We start from the raw sequence: 18,214 nt of genomic DNA, 5'->3' as shown, positions 1-18,214 counted from the left end.
GCACGTCCTCGCTTCCTGCGTTTGACAGCCTGCTCCCTCCGCGTCGGAAACCTCCCTGGCCACGGTTTGATCATCCGAGCAGGGTACAGGTGGCAGGAAGCCCGTGCTCCACGCCGGCAGCCTCCGGCGGTCCCAGCTGCAGCTCGGGGGCTGCACAAAAGCAATGGCAGGAGACCAGGTCGCAGCGCACCTCCATCGCCCGTTGGCGTCCGTGCGTTGGGAATAGGCGAGACCAGGAAGCCGTAAATATTTTCCTGAAAGCCCCTATTCTTGAAACAGAACTTGGTGGGGTTCTTCGGAGGCAGGAGAAAACGTGAGGCTTGGAACAATGCCTGACCTTTTCAGCATTACGGTGAACTTACAGTAAAAAGGCCCAAGAGGCCCAACCTCGCGGTGCAAAACTGCAACTGTCAGGTTTCGTTTTTCATTGTGTTTTTCGTCTGAGCTTTTTTTAGCCCAGCACAAGGTTGCTTCGTCAAACTCAATCTCCTCCGAAGGCTCCTCAGTCACACGAGTGCTAAACCGGGGACGTGGCAGAGCAGGGCGGCTGGTGCGAGGTGGTATCGGCAGGAGTTAAGGGTGCAGAATCGGGCCTGGCACCTTGCGTGCATCCTGATGGATGTTGCAGGATGGGCGAAGTCCTCCTGAAGTCCCCCATGCATTATTGCCACTTGCTGCTTGAGCCCAAGGTCACTGGTGTGGGGATGGACAGATGTGGCACGGATCAGTGTGACCACGACTTATTTTCTCCAAGACCAAGGAGGAAGAGCCAGATAACCCCGAGCTGTGCCCATCCCACTGCTTCGCCTCTGGGGCCAGGAGCTCGCCCAAGCCCTGGAGGACACGGTCTAGGAGCAGCTTTCCAGGTTTTCAGTGTCCTGATTTTGAACAGGCTTTTTGTGGGAGTAAAGTTGCAGGGGAAGGATTTCATTGTTAGCTCAGTGGATTAATCTCTGACACCAGCGGGCCTGGGTGATGAGGGTTGCATCTCCAACTGAATTGGATTTCTGCATTAATCACGCCCGGTGCATTTCTGTGTATGAAGTGTGTATAAATTTGTATGCCGAGCCTTGCACTTGGAGGCTCTGAAGGCAGCATAATAGCTTTGGAATTGAATCTTCTAATGCTGTGGGCAGATTGTTAACAAAAATGAAGGCTTCTTGTGGTATAATTCATCCAAAACAACGGGCGTTTTAAAGTCCCGGAGAGATTGCAATCAACTTGGGGACGTGTAAGACTGATTGCTTTCACGCTGCCACCGACACCGAGCCGCGCGTTTGGCACCCGGCGCAGGGAGCAGGTTATAGGCACTTAACCATATGCTGATCTGGAGCAAGGTATTCTTCATCTTCCAGACGGAAATGGATTATTAACTCATCACGGTGTAATGACACAGCACCGAGCAATTTAAACACGCAGTTGCCAAGCAACCCGTAATGTATGTACACGTATAGATGTCTGTGCGTGTGCATGCGTGCTCTAAGTGCGTCTGGTTTGTATATACAAAATATTTATATTTATGTATGCCCACACAATGTTTATTTTAAAGACGCTTTTCCGTGCATTCGAGGTTTTGATGTTGCACGGATTTGAGTCCTGTGTCAGACCTGGAGCACACACTTCCCCCGTGCTTGTCCATAGACTGACGCGTCAGCTGCCTTCACATGAAAATGCACTTCCAAAGCTTTTCCACGAGTTAAAGAAGCTTCTACTTTGTAGCCTTCTATCGAAAGCCATCCTTTCCCAAGGATGCATCAGAAGATGAAAAAAGGAACGCAACCTCTGCAAAAGAAGAGCAGAGGCTCAAATATCGAAAAAGCAAATGACTGAAAAGCAAATGTGCTCAGCCTGCTGGGGTCTGCGTCATGCAGGTGGTAGCTGCTTTTTCATCACCCTGCTTTCCCATCATGTCCCGCCTTGCAAGTCTTCATTTCTGCTTTTCTCTTCCCGCAGGTACACGCTGCTTCCCAAGGGGGTTCTCCAGATCACGGGGCTGAGGGCAGAGGACAGCGGGATTTTTCACTGCGTCGCTACCAATATTGCTAATGTGAAGTTCAGCCGGGAGGCCAGGCTCACTGTGTCAGGTCAGTACCAGTCCTGACTGTCTTTCCCTCTTCCTGCTGCTGTTCCGGACCAGGACAGTTTAGCTTTGGGCTAATAACACCGAGAAAAGTTCCTCTGTCCAGCACTAGCACGTTCCTTGTTCTGTATTGTTATTAGTTCCTGCCAGACCGGGCCATTTGATAGCAGAGAAATCTGTCTCTTTGCCTCTAAATTAGTGCCAGTTTCTGGGGAGAGGGAGGGCGGTGTGAACATGAGTTACAGCAGCTTTGCATTAAATAAATTCTTTAGGAAATGCGGAAGATGCATCATCTCCTTATGAGACCTGCCCACTCTGGAAGTAGTTGCAGCACACAGGGTGATCAATTATTTATCTAACAGGGGAGTTATGTTCTGTAGGCTGTGAGCATTACACTGCAACCAAGGTGGGCTCGCCTTTCTTTGGAAGATGAGAAGGAGAAACCCTGAGCACCCCAGGCTGGATTTGGGCTCGGTTCCCCATCCATATTTGAAGTTATTGGCAGAAAACTGGCTTTCACCTCTGAAAGCTCCAGCTGAAGAAATGGCAGTACTTTTCGGTCCCTCTCCGGAAACAGGTCCAAAGCCACATACCTGCTGGTCTTTTGTGTGCTGTGCAAGCAAACCAAAGCATTTCACAGCCACACTTTGTTCGTGCACAAGTTAGATGTGTTGGTGACAGCATGCACGGACCCTTTACATGCAGCAAAGGGTCTTCCCCCCGAGCTGTGATCCTTCTGGCCCTTGGTGGCATGTAATTGCTGGTGACTGGAAGCTTTCTAGTGTACACCTGTGTGTCGGAGGCTCACACCTGTACTGAGTGCCAGGCTGGCCTCTGCCGACTGGAAAAAAGCAGCACTTGTGAAACGGGGGAAGCCGAGGAAAGAGCGATGCTGTGTACGTCGCCTGGTGGGGAAAGCGAGCAGGTTAGCTGGTTCTGAAAGAGCTGGGAGCTTCTGGTGCCTGCTAGCTAGCTGTTTTCTTGATCTACGTGAACAGTAGCCGCATGGGGGGGGATGTACAGTGAGTTACCGACGTGTTGAAGTTCTTTGTGTCAGTTTTCTGGTCTGAGTTATTGTTTCTCACAGGGCAGAAAGTGCTAGTTGTTGTCAGCTGACCGTCCCTCATCCCAAAGGGATATTTTCCAGGTTTCCTGTCTGTGCAGTGCTTGTGGTTTTTCTCTTCCTTAAGGCAGTCGGATGTTGAATACGGGCACAGTGTGTAAGCGTGTAAGTGTCTGTGAAGGGCTCAGACCGTGCTTCAGTTACTGCATGTGAGCAGAGCTGCAGGAACCGCACGTCTGCACACTCGCAGCCTGTTGAAAGCACGTTACCCTCTTCAGAGGAGGGTCCCCTGGCTGGGACAGCAACTTCAGCTGTTGTTTGACCTGCAGAAACCCTCCCTGGGGTGGGAGAAGAGGAGGAGGCTGGCTGCTGCAGGGGAGGAAGGAGCCTGCTCGCAGCACTTCCCTTCCTCTCTCAGCACAGATCTGTCTTCCAGCCCTACTGATTGATTATTTTCAAGTGCCTGCTTAGCGGAGCTGCTCCCAGGGGGCCGCCTGCCTCTCTGCACTGACACCTTTTCAGCACGAGCCGCGTCTCTCTCTGCTGCCGTCCTTTTGATCAAGATCTAACAGCCCGTGCCAGCGACGCTCCCATCCCTGCTAGAGTGCCTGTCGCTCCTGACGGTGCCGGGGACCTCCCCACCCTCGCCAGGATTGCTGCTGGCAGAGCCCCTGGGGACTGCCTGCATCATTAGAGACTTTTTCCCTTTCAAAATAAATCCCCCCCCAGCTTGCCCTAACCCCCGTCATGCTCCTCCAGCAGCACTTGCCTACTGAGAGCCCCTCGTTGTGTCACTCCTCCCTTCCTGATGCTGCACCAAAGAGTGTCCTGGTAGGAGAAGGAAACCTCCCCGATGGTCAGGGGGCAGCCGCATCCCTCCTGGGTCACCGTCCCTTCTGGGGACCTGCGGGAGCTGCCACTGCCACCAGCATCAGGCTCGGCAGCGGTGGAAGTGCCGGTCCCAGAGACGGGCAAGGTTTGCTCAAAGTCAGGGAGCTGATCCCACACCCAGGAACCCGCCTGCATATTGAGGACATGGAGCGTAAATCAAAGAGTGTGATTTTTGTTGTTGTCGTTGGCAAAATAGAGAGTTTTATAATTTTTGCTCTGGTCTCAGCTCCCGTCTGCTGATATTCTTGGGTGACCTTGGACATTTCATTTCATTTTTCAGTGTTTTGAAATATTGAAATCAGTATATAATACGATGATAATATCGTATTATTCTAAGCGTGGACATTTACCATTGTGATTTAGAACAATAAATTTACATGGCTTTTAGAGGCACTCCGAGGTACCGAGCGGGGAGGTATTGTTTTCAGATCCCTTGGGGTTAAGCAGCCGGTCATATGAATTTATTGTGCATTCTGGTTCTCATCAAAAAATCTGCATTTTATGGCTTGCGGTGAAATGCGTTCAGCGAGAAAGTCAGCTCTTAAGTCACACCGACACGGTGATTTTTCTTGGATTTTGCCCATTTAGACGCAGCCTCGGAGTGGCTTTGTCGCTCCCCGAGCAGCCCCCGGAGGGATGGTTAACCAGCGAGCCGCTCCGATCCGTGCTGTGCAATCCCCCTGCTGCCACCCTCGTTTCAGCCCCTGAGGTGCTGCGAGAGGGTGATGTTAAAAAGCATGGGAAGAGCCCTCGCAGGTCGTTTTTGGGGCATCGATTCGCTTTAACAAGCTTTTGGGAACGTCCGTGTCCTGGAGACGGTGCGGGGTGGACCTTACAGCAAAGCCCCGCCGGTGGCAGGGCTCTGCTCCAGCCTCCCCCGTGCCCCAATCTTGCTCGGGGGAGAAGAGCAGCCCAAGTATTCCTCTCTGCAGGTGCACGGAGCATTTTTTGCCAGCAGCAGCTGTCAGATTGTTTAAATTCCTTAAACACTGCTTGACCTCGGCATTTCTGGCGTGCAACCCAGATCTCATCAGCAAGGGAGAGCATAAAGGGAGAAGGCTAATGCAGAGGTTGTTGTTGTTCCTGTTTGCTGATGGAGAACTGAGAATATCTCCTTTTCCTCCTCTTCTGCTCCCCAAAAATGGGAGCGGAGGCCAAAGGGAGCTTTGGCCCAGGGGTAAGGCGCTTTCTGGTGGCCCAGGAGATGCAGGTTCAGCTGTGCTGTACCTGACACGGGATGATAGTTTGGCCCTTGCAGTCTCCTTTTGTCCGGTGAAATGTGGTTGTCTAGTTTCCAGTGTCCTTTTGCCAGAGCTTTATTTTAATATTGGTCCGTGCATCATCTTGTGTGATGGGTTTCAATCTCGGCTGCTGCCTGTTTATGCTACCGTAGTGCAAATAAACAATTTCCGGAGTTTTCTCTCAAAAAGATCCCAAGTGGGAGTCAGAGACTGCCACCTCCACTTCCTTCTGTGCCCCTGGACAGGGGTTTTAGAGCAAATGACACCAGCAGCAACAAAGGATGCTTGCACGGAGGTAGATTTATGCGTTGTGGACCACACAGATTAATTAACAAACCGAGATGCTGAAAGGTGAAGCAGCTCTTTCATTTATTTGCGTAATGTCTGAATAAGTCTGTATAAGCTGTCCTGTAGCTTGTGTCCTCCCTGTAGATCACATCCAACCTGCAAATCTGCTCACTGCAGCTCGCAGCAAGGTTCCTTCTCTGTGCTGCCCATACGTGGGTGGTAAGAGCTGTGCCTATGGCTGGGTGTGCCGAATTTCCCCAGAAATAGCAGTGCACACTTAAAACACATGCAGACAATGCAGCTGCCTCCCGAATGCTGTGCTCCCTTCGTTTCACGTGCATCTCAGATTTATTGGGGATTACACCAAACACATCATCGTTACCTAGAGGATGAACAAAGCCCTCTGTGGTTCCACTAAACAGGAGGAGGAGATGAGAGGCCCCAGGGATGCCTTTTAACAGTGATGCTGTCCTTGCAGGCTCCCACTCCACTGTTTACAAGGACCCCATGATTCTTGTCGGACCGGAGAACCTCACGCTGACGGTGCACCAGACCGCGGTGCTGGAGTGCATCGCGACCGGCAATCCCCGGCCCATCGTCTCCTGGAGCCGCCTAGGTAAGCCCCGGGGCCGACCGGGATTTCTTCCCCTCCTCTGTGTAGGAAACAGGTGATGCCAGGGACTATATCACAAGTGATTCACCCTTTCCATTCCTACGGGGATTATTTGCAGGCTTGAAGTGCTCTTTTTTATCTTCTTGTCTGCGCTCTGTTTTTTTCTCCCTGCCAAGATCCTGTGTTTAGCGGTTAGAGAAGTGGGCTGGTTAAACCCGTAGATGTTTCCTGAAAGGTGATAATTTTAGCGTTCCCTGAGTGACAGCGTCTTCTTCAGCTGCATCAAAAACATCACCACTGTTGGCCCAGAGAAGCAGAAGCGTACACAAACATGTCTTCCGTGTGAAACAGACTTGAAAGAAACTTGCTGTCTGTTCAGAGAGCTGTAAAAAATCGTAGGGGGCAGAGAGAGCTTAAGGTGGCGTGTCTGAAGCTCTGAAAACACAGATGCTCACCACTGGGGTCAGTGATGGTTTTTAATCAGCATGAAAACCAGAGCCAGCGTCTGATGGCATCACGCAAGCAAAGTGCAGTGTTTCTCCCAGTCCGAAAGCGAGGGCTCTTTTAGGCTTTTACTGTGATAGTAGCTCAGAAAATACTTTGTGCGGAGCAACACTTCCACCGCTCAACAGAAATCTGCGCCGAGCAAAGAGCTGATGGCTTTTCATTTATCTTCTGGAGCTCGTAACCGTGCGAGCATGCTGTGGGGTTGGGGTCGGTTAGCATTTCCCAAGCCCTCGTGCTCTGTGGGGTCACGTTGTTTTCTGAAGCTAATCTCCCCGAGTCACCCGAGGTGTCTGTGAAGCACGAGCGGAGATAATCCTGCCCATAAAGCAGTGCTGGGTGCAGGGCTTTGCCCCCGTGGCTCTCCGAGGGCCGTGCTGGTGGGGTCTGGCCTGGCTCATGGGACAGTGACTTCCCACTCAGAGCCGTCTGCGAGGGGACAAGGACACGTATCCAGCAGCAGTCGCACCGTTTCTCTGTGCTTCCCCTCCAGCTTGCTTCCTCTGGTGGCTTATAAAATCAGCTTGTGTCTGCTAACTTCTTATTTTTCCTCCAGAGCCATAACCATCAGATTGATGCTGTTTTAAAAATTCCCCAGATAAGCTTTATCACTGTTTTGGTTCTCTTGGACACAAGGCAGCTCTACGTTAGAGCTCAACTATAATAAACTACGTTATAATTGCCTTAATTATAAGTGCTTATTACCTTCTTCAAAACACTTGTCTCTAAAGAGCAGTGCAGTAATGAAGATGTAATAGCTTCGTGCTATGTTTGCCTGGATGGTGTGAGCTCAGCATTGCCTTCCACCAAAAATAAATACCCTCCCCACATGGCCTTGCAGCAAAGCAGCAGATTTAGAGCTCCTAAGTGGCAAAGGGACCCCATTATTTTCCCTCCCCTTCAGTGTGAATGTTTCCTGTCCAAAGAATCAAAGATCTTGTTTCTTATTGCACCAATCTTGACAGCAATGGGGTTTACAGGCTCTCTGGTGACTTCGTGGGCCTGTCATCTCTTTGTAGAGGTTTCAGAAGCACTTTGATGTCTTCGTGTCTCTGTCATCTGGAGGTGGGAGAGGGGTTACGCTGGACAGGGAGGTTCTCCGAGCATCTGTCCTCTACAGGTGGCTTCCTCCCCTATGAGGGTCTCCTTCCTCAGGTTCTTCTGGCAGACCTGGTTCGGCTTAAACAACCGATTAACATCCCTTGGAAGAAAAACCTTCATCCACTCCAAGAAATAATAAAATCCATGGCCATGATGTCTTAAAGAGATGCAGCTGGTTTAGCAATAATTTAAATGTAAAGCTCACTTCTATGTGAACATCTCTCTTGCCTAGTTGAGGGAAAGAGCCACGGTGTTGCCATTACACCAGGTCTGTGCACAGGGCTTGTTGCTGTTCTGGAGTTTCTCTTTGAACCCCTTTGCTCACAGTTTTGACGTTGTGGCATTTTTCTGTCAGAAAGGAGCAAAGAACAATTTTGCTTTTACAGCTTTCAGTTGCAAGGGAAGCAACATTTGCACTTTTTGCTTTGGCTTTGTGAAAACCTGGCCGGTTTTCAGGGGGAGAGGCAGCTATATTTTGCTTAAAGGAAATCATTCCAATTCTGGGCCAGTTTTTGAGTGTCACACAATCAATTTTGAATTTAATTTCCTTGGGAATATGTTGTAGCCCCTGACCACAAACAGAATTCCTGTGTCTCGCAGCGCATGAAATGTCAACATTCATTAGAGAGCAGGCTCTGAGAGAAACGTAAAATCATTAAGGGTTTGTTCAGGGAAGATAGGGCTTTTCCTTTCAGAGCTACGCACTTCAGGCTGGGACCTGTATGTGTGCACAAATGAATATCCCGGGCACTTACTGCAAAGCCTTTTGAATGAATGACGATTTTAATGTATCCTTACCCTTTAAGTGACAGGCCACTGAGCTGGCCTCCATAAAAGGTACCAGGGCAGAATAATACACTATTTAGAGAGATACAGAAAAGTGAGGCGAAAAAGAAAAGACAGTGATTATCTGATAGCGTTATACAGAAGTTGTCAGAAAGGGTCGCACAATGGGAAGGAAATTGCTAAAGAGGGAGCCATTCAAAAAGTAAACCATACAACAATTGTAGGAGCCAATTAATTGGTAACTTATTGGACACAGAAGCTTGCAATAGATGGCTGACTGGTTGACAGGAGCGCCGTTCCTGTAAGTGTTTAGAAATAATAGAGTAAATTTCACCACTTCACATCCTGAATAGTCAACTGTTGCAATGTACTCTAAATATGCTAATCCGCGGTGCCCGGTGTCGGACAGAGCAGGAGACCCATGCGTCTAAAAAGTGGAAGGCTACTATGGCACAATACAAAGAATTCACAAAAGACCTAAATGATCAACATTAGAAAGTTGTTACTTTCTTTCAACTCGCTACTTATAAAAGAAAGGCGTTCGTGTTGTTGCATATTCATATCGCCCGGCATGTTTTAACGGGTCCCCGTAATTGGTGCCGGTGTGCCAATCACTGGTTGAGCAGGCGGAGAACGGGCTCCGGAAAGCATCACATACCCCTAGTAAAAGAAATAACGGGGCTCCCAAGCCCTGGACTTCACCCCAACAGGAAACCTGGAGACCTCTACTTGTCCAGAGCCGGGGCGTTATTTGGGAGCATCTCCCACTTGGAGAATGGACTGCTTTATTAATCAGTCACTGGCTGCTCTTCACAACCGGCTGAACCTTCATCCCTCTTCAGCTGGGGAGTGAGATGATCTGGCAGACATTTCCCCCTAAACTGGCTTGTTCTCAGGCCTCCAATTTTCTGCTTTTGACTTCATAAAAAGAGGCAGAAGGTCATAGTAAATGAGCAAGTTTCAAGCCTGTGTGGGTCCGGAGAGCTCTGGGGACAGAGCAAAAGGGTTAGTTTTTGCAGTCCTTTGGATCTCCACCATGGAGAGATGACTTGGTGATGGAAAGCAATGCCAGAAACGTGGGTTTGCAGGGTCTGAGTCCCTTGATCCAAGCCACTCAGTTCTCCCTGTAAGAAAAACAGGGTTAAAAAGTGCAGATGTTGCTCTAGAAACCCTTTCCAGGACTTTTTGGAAAGCAGCAATTGAGCGAGAAGCCTATGGGCTGATCTGGCACGGTGATCCTGGCCGGCTGCTGGAGGTGGCCACGCTCCCCGAATCAGATGGCAGTCCCCTCGGGATTTCTGAGCTTGGAGGGCTTTGTTCTTCAGGGAAATGAAAGATGCTTGGCTGACAGGAGACGTTTCTTCGGAGCATCACCCCTGTAATTAATAGTTGAAGCTGGGGAGACAACTGAGGATGTATAGATGCAGGTATTTGGACTTTGCAGGGTACCTGCTGCAGGCTGGGTCTTTTGTGCTTAAATTATGTAGCACATTGTAAATAATACACTAAATCTGCTGACATTCAAGTCACATTTCTGTGGTATTTCTTAAGGCAACGATGTGATGAAGCATCCAGGTGGGGACACTTCGCATCTTTCACTGATCCCGTCCCTCCCTCGAGAGGGAGATTTGATTTTCACACCTATTGTAAATACAGACTTGCTAAAGGTCTAACTTAAAAGATGAAATCAAGTTCAATTTGAATTTAATTCAGACCTCTTTACACTTCAGTTCAAATGATGTTTGAAGGAAATGGTTCCTTCTTATTGCTCATTAAATGCGGGACAGGTCATGTTTTACTGTCCTTTTTATGACCGAGCCATTTACTGCTGCAGTGGCTTGGCCAGCTATGTGATCATTTAATCATTTAACGACATTGTTTTTCTCTGTCTAGAAGACCCAAGCATTTTTCTTTGCAATGCAAATAATGAAGTGATCTGGCATTGCCTGCCTAATGAAGCAAGGAATCCTTCAAGTCTAAAAATTTCCTGAAAAACAATGCAAAGAGCGTGGCAGGAGAAACGGTGATGAAGTGCCGGGTAGCTTTCAGTCCCCGTTTTGCCAGTGTTTCCTAGCACGATGCTGCAGCAACACCTTCTATTGCAAAAACACGAGTCTGTTTCTCACAGTAGGGAGAGCCAGGTCTCCATCAGGGGCCATTTTTGGGTACAGCAGGGGCTCTGAAGGGAATCCTTGAGGATAATGGGGTGGGATTTTTCCTTTTACCAAGCACAACTTTGAAGTGGAAGACGCAGTCTCTTCTGCTGTTGTGGAGCACACACGTGCGGTAGGCTCATGGGATGTTCAGATGGGGCAGTCACTAAGGCTGGTTCTTGCTTCTCCATTTCTGTAAGCTCCTTAAACTCCTCCCTGAGCAAACATGAGAGAAGAACTGGATTCCTGCTTCCCATCTGATGAACGTGTGCTCTCCTTAACTGCTCCTCCAGCAGAAGTACTCCCCGCCTTGCCCCTCTGCTCAGACACCCTGACACATGCTAGGATTGATTTAGAGCTGCCTTTGTCAGGCAGTGTCTTAAAACACAAACCAATGAAACAATAAAAAGCAATAGTCTGATACTAATGAAACACATTGTAATTAGAGCTGGCTGGGAATTCTCCAGTGAAAACAGGCTTTGAAGGAAAAAGGCGAATTCTCCGATACTGCTATTCCATGCTAAGCACTTCCAAGTGCTTCAAAACCTTGTGCTGGAGTCCAGGCGTGATTTTCTAGAAGCATTGCTGCTCTCCTGCCAGCCTGCTTCATACCCAGCCCTCAGGATGAAGGCAACCCTTTCGTGATGCCCTTCCAAGCCAAAGCAGCTGGCCAGACCTAACCATCCAGCTCGGAGCTGGGCTCCTTGGCTCTGGGCTATTCTGTGTGTTCAGGAGCGAAGGAACTGAAACTCCAGTGTTCACATAGTTTCCAAAAGCAACGAGACAGATCCTTCAAGGGTTAGCAGATAAAAAAAGCACCACTTCTAGCTCAGGAAATGCCCAAGCCATAAATTGTTCGTGGCTGGGAGGGTGCAGCAGGGAAGCACTGCTGGGGGGTGGCTGCTCTCCTTCCCAGAGCATCTACCTCTGTTGGCAACAGGCTGTTGAGCTGCCTGGATCCAATGTATCAATGGCTCACGGAAAGTGATATGATTTCTTTTGGTTTTATGGCTTTATTGGAAAGCATTCTGGGAGCTTCATCTTAACCTGAACACGTTAAAAGCTTCCAAATTTCCTGTGACGGTGCCTTAGTTTTCCAAGCACAAAGTGTGCTTTTGGGCAAACACTTAACTGAGGATCCTGGTTTTCTCCAGAAGGCAGCTCTGCTAAGAGCATCAGCTAAAACCCGTTGACTTTACTTGGCAAATCCCAGTAACAGAGCACGGTGCCACTCCATAGGTACTTAAATCGGACCTCACTGAGGACTGTGCGCTGGGACACTTCACACGAAGGCTCAGGATGTGACCCTTACCCTCTTCTCCCTCTTTCAGACGGCCGCCCGATAGGCGTGGAGGGGATCCAGGTGCTGGGCACAGGAAATCTCATGATCTCGGACCTCACCGTGCAGCATTCTGGCATCTACGTGTGCGCCGCGAACAAACCCGGCACGCGGGTGCGACGGACCGCGCAGGGCAGGCTCGTGGTGCAAGGTGAGCAAACTGGGTCTGGCAGAGCGACGATGCCCGCTTTGCTGTGCCCTTTGCACGGTCTCTGCCTGTCTCCTGGGCACTGTGATGGGTTGGTTTGGACTTCTTGGATAGTATCAGACAAAGCACTTCTTTTCTACACATGGTTTTGCAGGTGGGTGTAAGTCTCTGTGTCCCAAACAGGTGAGTAGTGGCCAAGCATCATTAAACTGGGGCCTCAGCTGCTGGGTTGCAGTGGCTGCCCACCTCCTCAAGGTATTTGGCTTGACAGCACGGGCTGAGTTAGTCAGCCAAATCACCTCTTACCCTCTGCATGGTTCTTAGTGATGTGGGGACGTGGGCACTGTTCTCATATGGGATGCCTCTGCTTGATGGAAATCACGGCTACAGTGATATCCAGTAGTGGATATCACTCTCAGAGTATTGCTCCCTGACCTGAAATGGCCCGAGTAAACGTAAAGCCATTTCCAGGAAGTCAGCAAGACCCTTTGCTGTAGCAGTTGACGCTGTGTCTGAGCTCTTTGCCGCAATGTGGGTAAAGCACCCTTTGGGGTTCGTGCCCAGGGAGTGCAGGCTGCTCCCCGTCCCCACAGCAACTGTCCCGAAATGTCACTTATAGAGGGTGATTCAGCCCGGAGCAGCGATCAGCGCTCAAGAAACCAAGCAAATCCCCTCCACATGCTCCGTGCAACCAGTCTCCATGGTGAGGGGAGCCAGGCAAGTGTTTCAGAAGGCAAACCCAGCTGGCAGCGTGCTCTGAATGGCAGTAATCCGCCCCTGATTACAGGCACTCACCTCCTCTTCAAGCTAGTCCACTTAAAGCATCTCGCACTCTCATCAGTTCACTCATTAACTATTGACTGATGATATCCTGAATCTAAAATTACACACCTCCTGCTGGAGCAGGCTAATTGAACCTTTCATGCTGGTGATGGGGAAAGTGCCCTGCTCCAGCCCTGATGCTCACCTGACAGGTCCTGGGAGCGGCTGCCGGTGATCCGGCACCACAGGGCTTGTGCAAGGCTGCAGTCCCTGGATGCTGGCATCCCTCTTCCCTTTTGCCTTGGCAGCATCAGGGAGCGATGCAGAAAGAGAATGTGTACAGGGCTGCTTGCTCCTCCTGAGTCCCAGGTGATAACAGGGGGGGGAAACTTGCCATCTCTTTTGCTGCTGCATTTTTGGGTGAGCAGTGCAACGAGTTGGCCTGGAAGTCCCCTTGTTAAGAGAAACAGAGCCCAGGCATCGCGAACAACCTGGCTGTACTGTTACAAACCATTCAGAGCTGCTGCAGGATGGCTCTGCACGTGGTGCGTGCAGCTGAGGCCATGAACCCAAACGCAAAGCCGATGTCCAGGTATCAGGCAGGCAGAGCCGAAAGAAATTCCTTGAAAAATCTATGAAGTTGTAAAACTACAGCTATTGAATGCTGTTGGCTGCTTCAGTTAGCAATTGGATGAGAGGGGAAAGGCAGCACAACTTCTCATCGCTACGGATCAGCAGTTCTCAGTCTCTTTGGAGAGTTGAACAGCACCCCCGAGCAGTTGCTCTGTAGCGTTGAAGTACATCCAGGGTAGGATCACTGTGGATTTTCACCTGGAAAACCAAGATAAGAATTTGTCCTCAAAACTGGAAAAGGAAAATGGAAAAATTGGAAAAGGAAAGGGTCGTCGGAGCCCTTCGCCGTGGAAGGGAGTTGCTTCTGTGATCAGGATTAGCGAGAAGTGGGAGTGGTATGGAGAAGCGTGGCCAGGAGCTGAACCCGTGCTGCCATGCACAAAGTGTTCGTGTTTTGGGGGCCTGGCCACCCCCAGGGGAGCAGCTGGACTCATCCCAGGTTTGCTCCCCCCTCCCTCTGAAGCAGCTTCTCCCTCTGAATCTCATTTTGCCGGAATTTTCCAGCTGAGAGGTACAAATGATTGCTGTTAGGTTTGTCTGGGAAGAAAACCCCGATAATGACTGACATGGGAGACTGGGGGTTTGATCTTTGTCGAGACGTCAGCGATGCAAATTACATCCGCAAAGAGAAGAAAAGCAAAGAACAGGCCATCAAAAGCCTGGCTGGAGAGGAAGTTAGCACAGGGCTGGGACAATGGGAGCGTCCTCAAAGCATGCCAGGCCAGGTACTTGCTGCCTTTATGCGGGGCCCTTGAAGTGCCTGGAGGCACAAATTAACTTGCCCCGCGCCTTTTGAAGGAGGCACGGTTTTATATGTGGGAAAGCCGGGCAGAAAGGGCCACGTTTCCTGCTATAAGGCGAGGAGTTAGCTGGGGCTTGGGAGCACATCCTCCCTCCTGCTGCCACCTCCGCCCCGCTGCGGGCTGCCAGCGGCGGTCCTCATCCTATAACAGCATCCCCAGAGGTGTCCCGTCGCAGGGCTCTGCTCTCGCTCCAGCCTTTCACGTCGCAGGCTCTCCTTCAGATCATCTTATTATCTTCCTGGGAATTCCTCCTCCCTTCCGAGGATAAGGCCTCAATCCCCCGCTCCCTCCCTCCCTGCCCTCCCCTGGCCGTTCGGGCTCCTTTGATCTCTTTTGTGAGGTTCTCCCACAAGAAAGTTTCCATTTTCTCTTTAAGATCCCGGCGCAGCCATTTGAATATTGCTTTGTGCCGGGCTGCGATTGAAAGCCTCGCGGGGGGAGCCGAGGAAGGGCCGAACGCTGAACGGAGCCGGGCCGTGCGTGTGGTGCAAGGGACGAGCAGGCTTCGGTGGCAAGGAAGGGGGAAAAAAAAAAAAAAAAGAAATCAAAGCGCTTTCCCTCTACCTCCTGCGCAATCTTTTGTGCTTTATTATGTGTTTGGTGTCATAACAAACTGACGGGCTGTGAATGGCCAGATGGTCACCAGTGTTCTCCGCTCCACGCTTCATTTCCTCCTGAAAGCTATGCAGAAAAATGAGATCCCATCTCATAAATGAGTGCCCATCTCAAGGCCGGGGTTTTGAAGGCACCGCTGACAATGGCTGCCTTGTTCGCCCTGCTTGCTGCTGGCAGAGCCGGGCATCGCTCCGTGGTCCAGCAGATCCGGCCACCGCTGCGTTTCCTGATGTTTCTCCCATCGCCCCGGCTCGCTGGCGTTGGCGAGCCTTGGCTGCGGGCTGGAATTTGTCAGCAGAGGTATCGCGGTTACTGGTTTAGGCTCGGCGCTGTGGTTGGCCTCGAGTTTAGCCCCGGCTTAAATTCGTGCTGCAAAAACAGCTCCAGTCCCTGCCGCGTACGCCCGCGTGCCCCGGGGAGCAGAGCCCATCCTGTGCTCCTTTTCCTCACCAAGAAAAGGAGCCGTGCAGGGATAAAGGCAGGAGCTCAGATCTCATCCGTCGGGGTGCAGGAGCGAGCTGGGGTGCCTGTGCCCTCCGGAGCATCCTCCCTGGAGCACGCAGGTAGGTGACACGGGGACGTTCACTGCGGAGGAGCTGCAGCCTGCGCCGTGCCGGGACGAGCAGGGCACACGATACTCGCTGACAGCAGAGGGACAAACGTGTGACAGCCTCCCTGGTGTGGGCTCTGCCCGGCTCCCAGGGGACGCACTCACAGTGCCCATCTTTGGCCGTAGGAATCCCTCCTACAGCTTGAAGAGTTAGTTACTCACCTAAGCATCCGCACACCTGTGGGCAGCGGAGGAGAAGCAAAGTGAGGGGCAGTTCTTTGTCCACCTCCTGCCATCTGATGCTGTGCTTGACCGACCGCCCTGCTGCCCGGTCTTTATAACCTTATTGTGTATTCTGCTGGCCTGATTTATGAGATTTTGTGCTTTCCAGGTTGTGCTTCCTTCTCCTCACCCCAGTCTCCCTCCCTTAACCTGCTACTCTGGCTAATTGAGAATTAACGAGTGCTTAGCGCTTCGGTGCGAGGTGCAGGCTGTCACCTGGCCCTGGTACCTCGAATTTCCCTGGAACAAACGGCACACCCCAAGCTCATGCCAGGGGCTGTGGCCGTGCAGGGAAGCTCCCCGTTCCCTGGGGTGGGGCTGGTGGCCGGTCCCTGCTCAGAGGAGATGTCCCCAGGGGCATGGGGCCAGCCCGGCTCTCCCGTTGCAGCCCGCTGTTACGGTGCGTCTTGGCGCTGTCACAGTTTGGTGAGCACAGCGAAACCGACTCGTTAACGATTCTGAGGGTGGTATTAAAAAAAAAAGCGTTATTGCTTTTTGATACCAGTGTCACGCCTTTAAATATTCATTAAAGCTGCGTGATCCCCTCCCTCCCATTAAGCCCCGAATAATCAACGCTCCGGGTTCCTTGTGCTTCTGTTCCTATTGATGCGGCAGCAGGAGGGCATCTCCCCGCAGCAGTGCCTGTCCCCACGTTCAAATCCCGGTGGCACCCAGCCCGTGTCCCTTCTCTGATGCTGTCAGGTGCTGGTAATGGGGACAGGAGCCTTCTAAGTCCATACAGTCATTTTTCAAGGCTTCCCGCTGGGGTCTGGTGCACCAAACACCCAGTTTCTGCTGCAGCCTGGGCCTTTTTGCTCCTTTTGCCCTGAAAAGGAGGAGGGCAAGAGCTGAGCGGGACAGAGCAGTGCCCACAGAAAGCCAGGAGGAGCGGAGCAGCAGGAGGACAGAGCTCAGCACCATCCAGCGAGGGGCCACCCACTCCTCAAAGAGTTTGAGTGAGTTGAACGGGGGGCCGGGGCTTTGCTGGTTGGGTTTAGCAGGACAGCGAAGAGGAGGGAGCACAGGATCCTTAACGAAGCTGCCGCCGGGAGCTGGGAGCTGGCTGTGCCCTTCCTTGGCATCGTGTTTTGCGCCTGCGAGTGTCACGGGCACAACCTGTGGGATGGAAGCAGGGAGGTGCACGGCCACTTGCAAAATAATCGCGCCTGCAAAAGCGCGCCAGCACAAAGCGGGGGGGCGGGAGGTTAAGGGAGTCTTGAAAATCAGGTCTGTACCACGACCCTAAAGGGACCATTCACTGCGGGGCAGAGAGGTTTCTCGCCCGTTTGGCCATGCTTCCAACTTGTATGGAACCGATCCTGAATTTTATTTTAATTTCTAAGTCTAGGGGGAAAAGACGTGGAAAGGAAAAGAAGGGCAGCGCATCGATTGGCACCCAGGGAAGTTTAGCAGGAGGCTCTGGAAATGTGTGTCCGTTAGGCTGCTGGGATCAGGTTCAGCAGACCCGAGCGGCAGCAGAAGTGGCCTGACCATAAACTCTGCCGGGGGACACCCCCGACTGCTGACATGAGTCAGGGCTGCCATGCTCCGCTTCCCTTTGATTATTAAAAATGGAAGAGGGGGCTCCTGCAAGGCAGAGCGGCTCTGCAGTGAGTTTCTGTGCCTTCCTGCTCGCGGGACTTACAGTCTGCATGGCTTTGCTCTCAGACGCCAGCACCTTTTGCTGCGTTTTGGCCCTGCTGCAGTGGTAACGGTGCTGGTCCCTTGCACACGTGCAGCAGGGGAAGGGTTTTATTGTCCTTTTATTGTCCACAGCAAACCCCAAGGGTTCTTTTGGCCACGAACCACAAGGCTCTGCCCTGACATAGCAGCTCCTGCTTGGAAATCCCGTGCTTGGAAAATGCCTGTGAGCGGTGCTGAGCGCGTCTCCCTGGCTGATCTTGCCTTTGTGGAAAAATTTAACGCTGGCCGTCCATTGTGTGATGCTGGTTGGTAAATTCATTATGGGCCCGTGCCTCTCATCTGTTTGTCTTCATTGTGGCTGCTGCTGGTTCTGCGTGATTTTCGGTCCCAGCAGCAACGTGGAGTGTATTTATCACTTTGCCCTTTGAAGCGTAACTGCTCGGATAAACTCACCTATTTGGCAGTGTTTTGCAGGCCGTGCTTTCTGTAGGCTGATACACTGCTTTATTCTGATAAATGATTTTAAATCTATTCTGAGCTGCTGGAAGCGGGAGAAATCGCTTTCTGTTTACAAACCCTGATGTTGAAGGTAAAAAACATTTGGTTGTGAGGTGAGCAGCAATTACAGGCTCCGCGGAGTCTTCTCCAAGGCCCGGCAGGACCAAAAGGGTCCCGGGCTGCAGATCTGGGGTAAAAAGGGCTCCCCAGTCCATTGCCG

General features: G+C 51.3%; 1 protein-coding gene across 3 annotated transcripts in view; it reads left to right on the top strand.

The window, feature by feature from the left end:
* Positions 1-18,214, top strand: part of IGDCC3 (immunoglobulin superfamily DCC subclass member 3) — an 88,505-nt gene that overhangs the window by 51,906 nt on the left and 18,385 nt on the right. For all 3 annotated transcript variants that reach the window (XM_080551444.1, XM_080551445.1, XM_080551446.1), the window contains 3 exons: positions 1,954-2,084; positions 6,042-6,179; positions 12,052-12,210. In XM_080551444.1, the coding sequence (XP_080407570.1) occupies positions 1,954-2,084; positions 6,042-6,179; positions 12,052-12,210 (428 nt within the window). The remainder of the gene's footprint in view (positions 1-1,953; positions 2,085-6,041; positions 6,180-12,051; positions 12,211-18,214) is intronic.

Source organism: Anser brachyrhynchus, assembly GCF_964034855.1.
Source record: "Anser brachyrhynchus genome assembly, chromosome: 11".
Classification (NCBI taxonomy): Eukaryota; Metazoa; Chordata; class Aves; order Anseriformes; family Anatidae; genus Anser; species Anser brachyrhynchus.
This window is presented reverse-complemented; position numbering and strand designations above follow the sequence as displayed.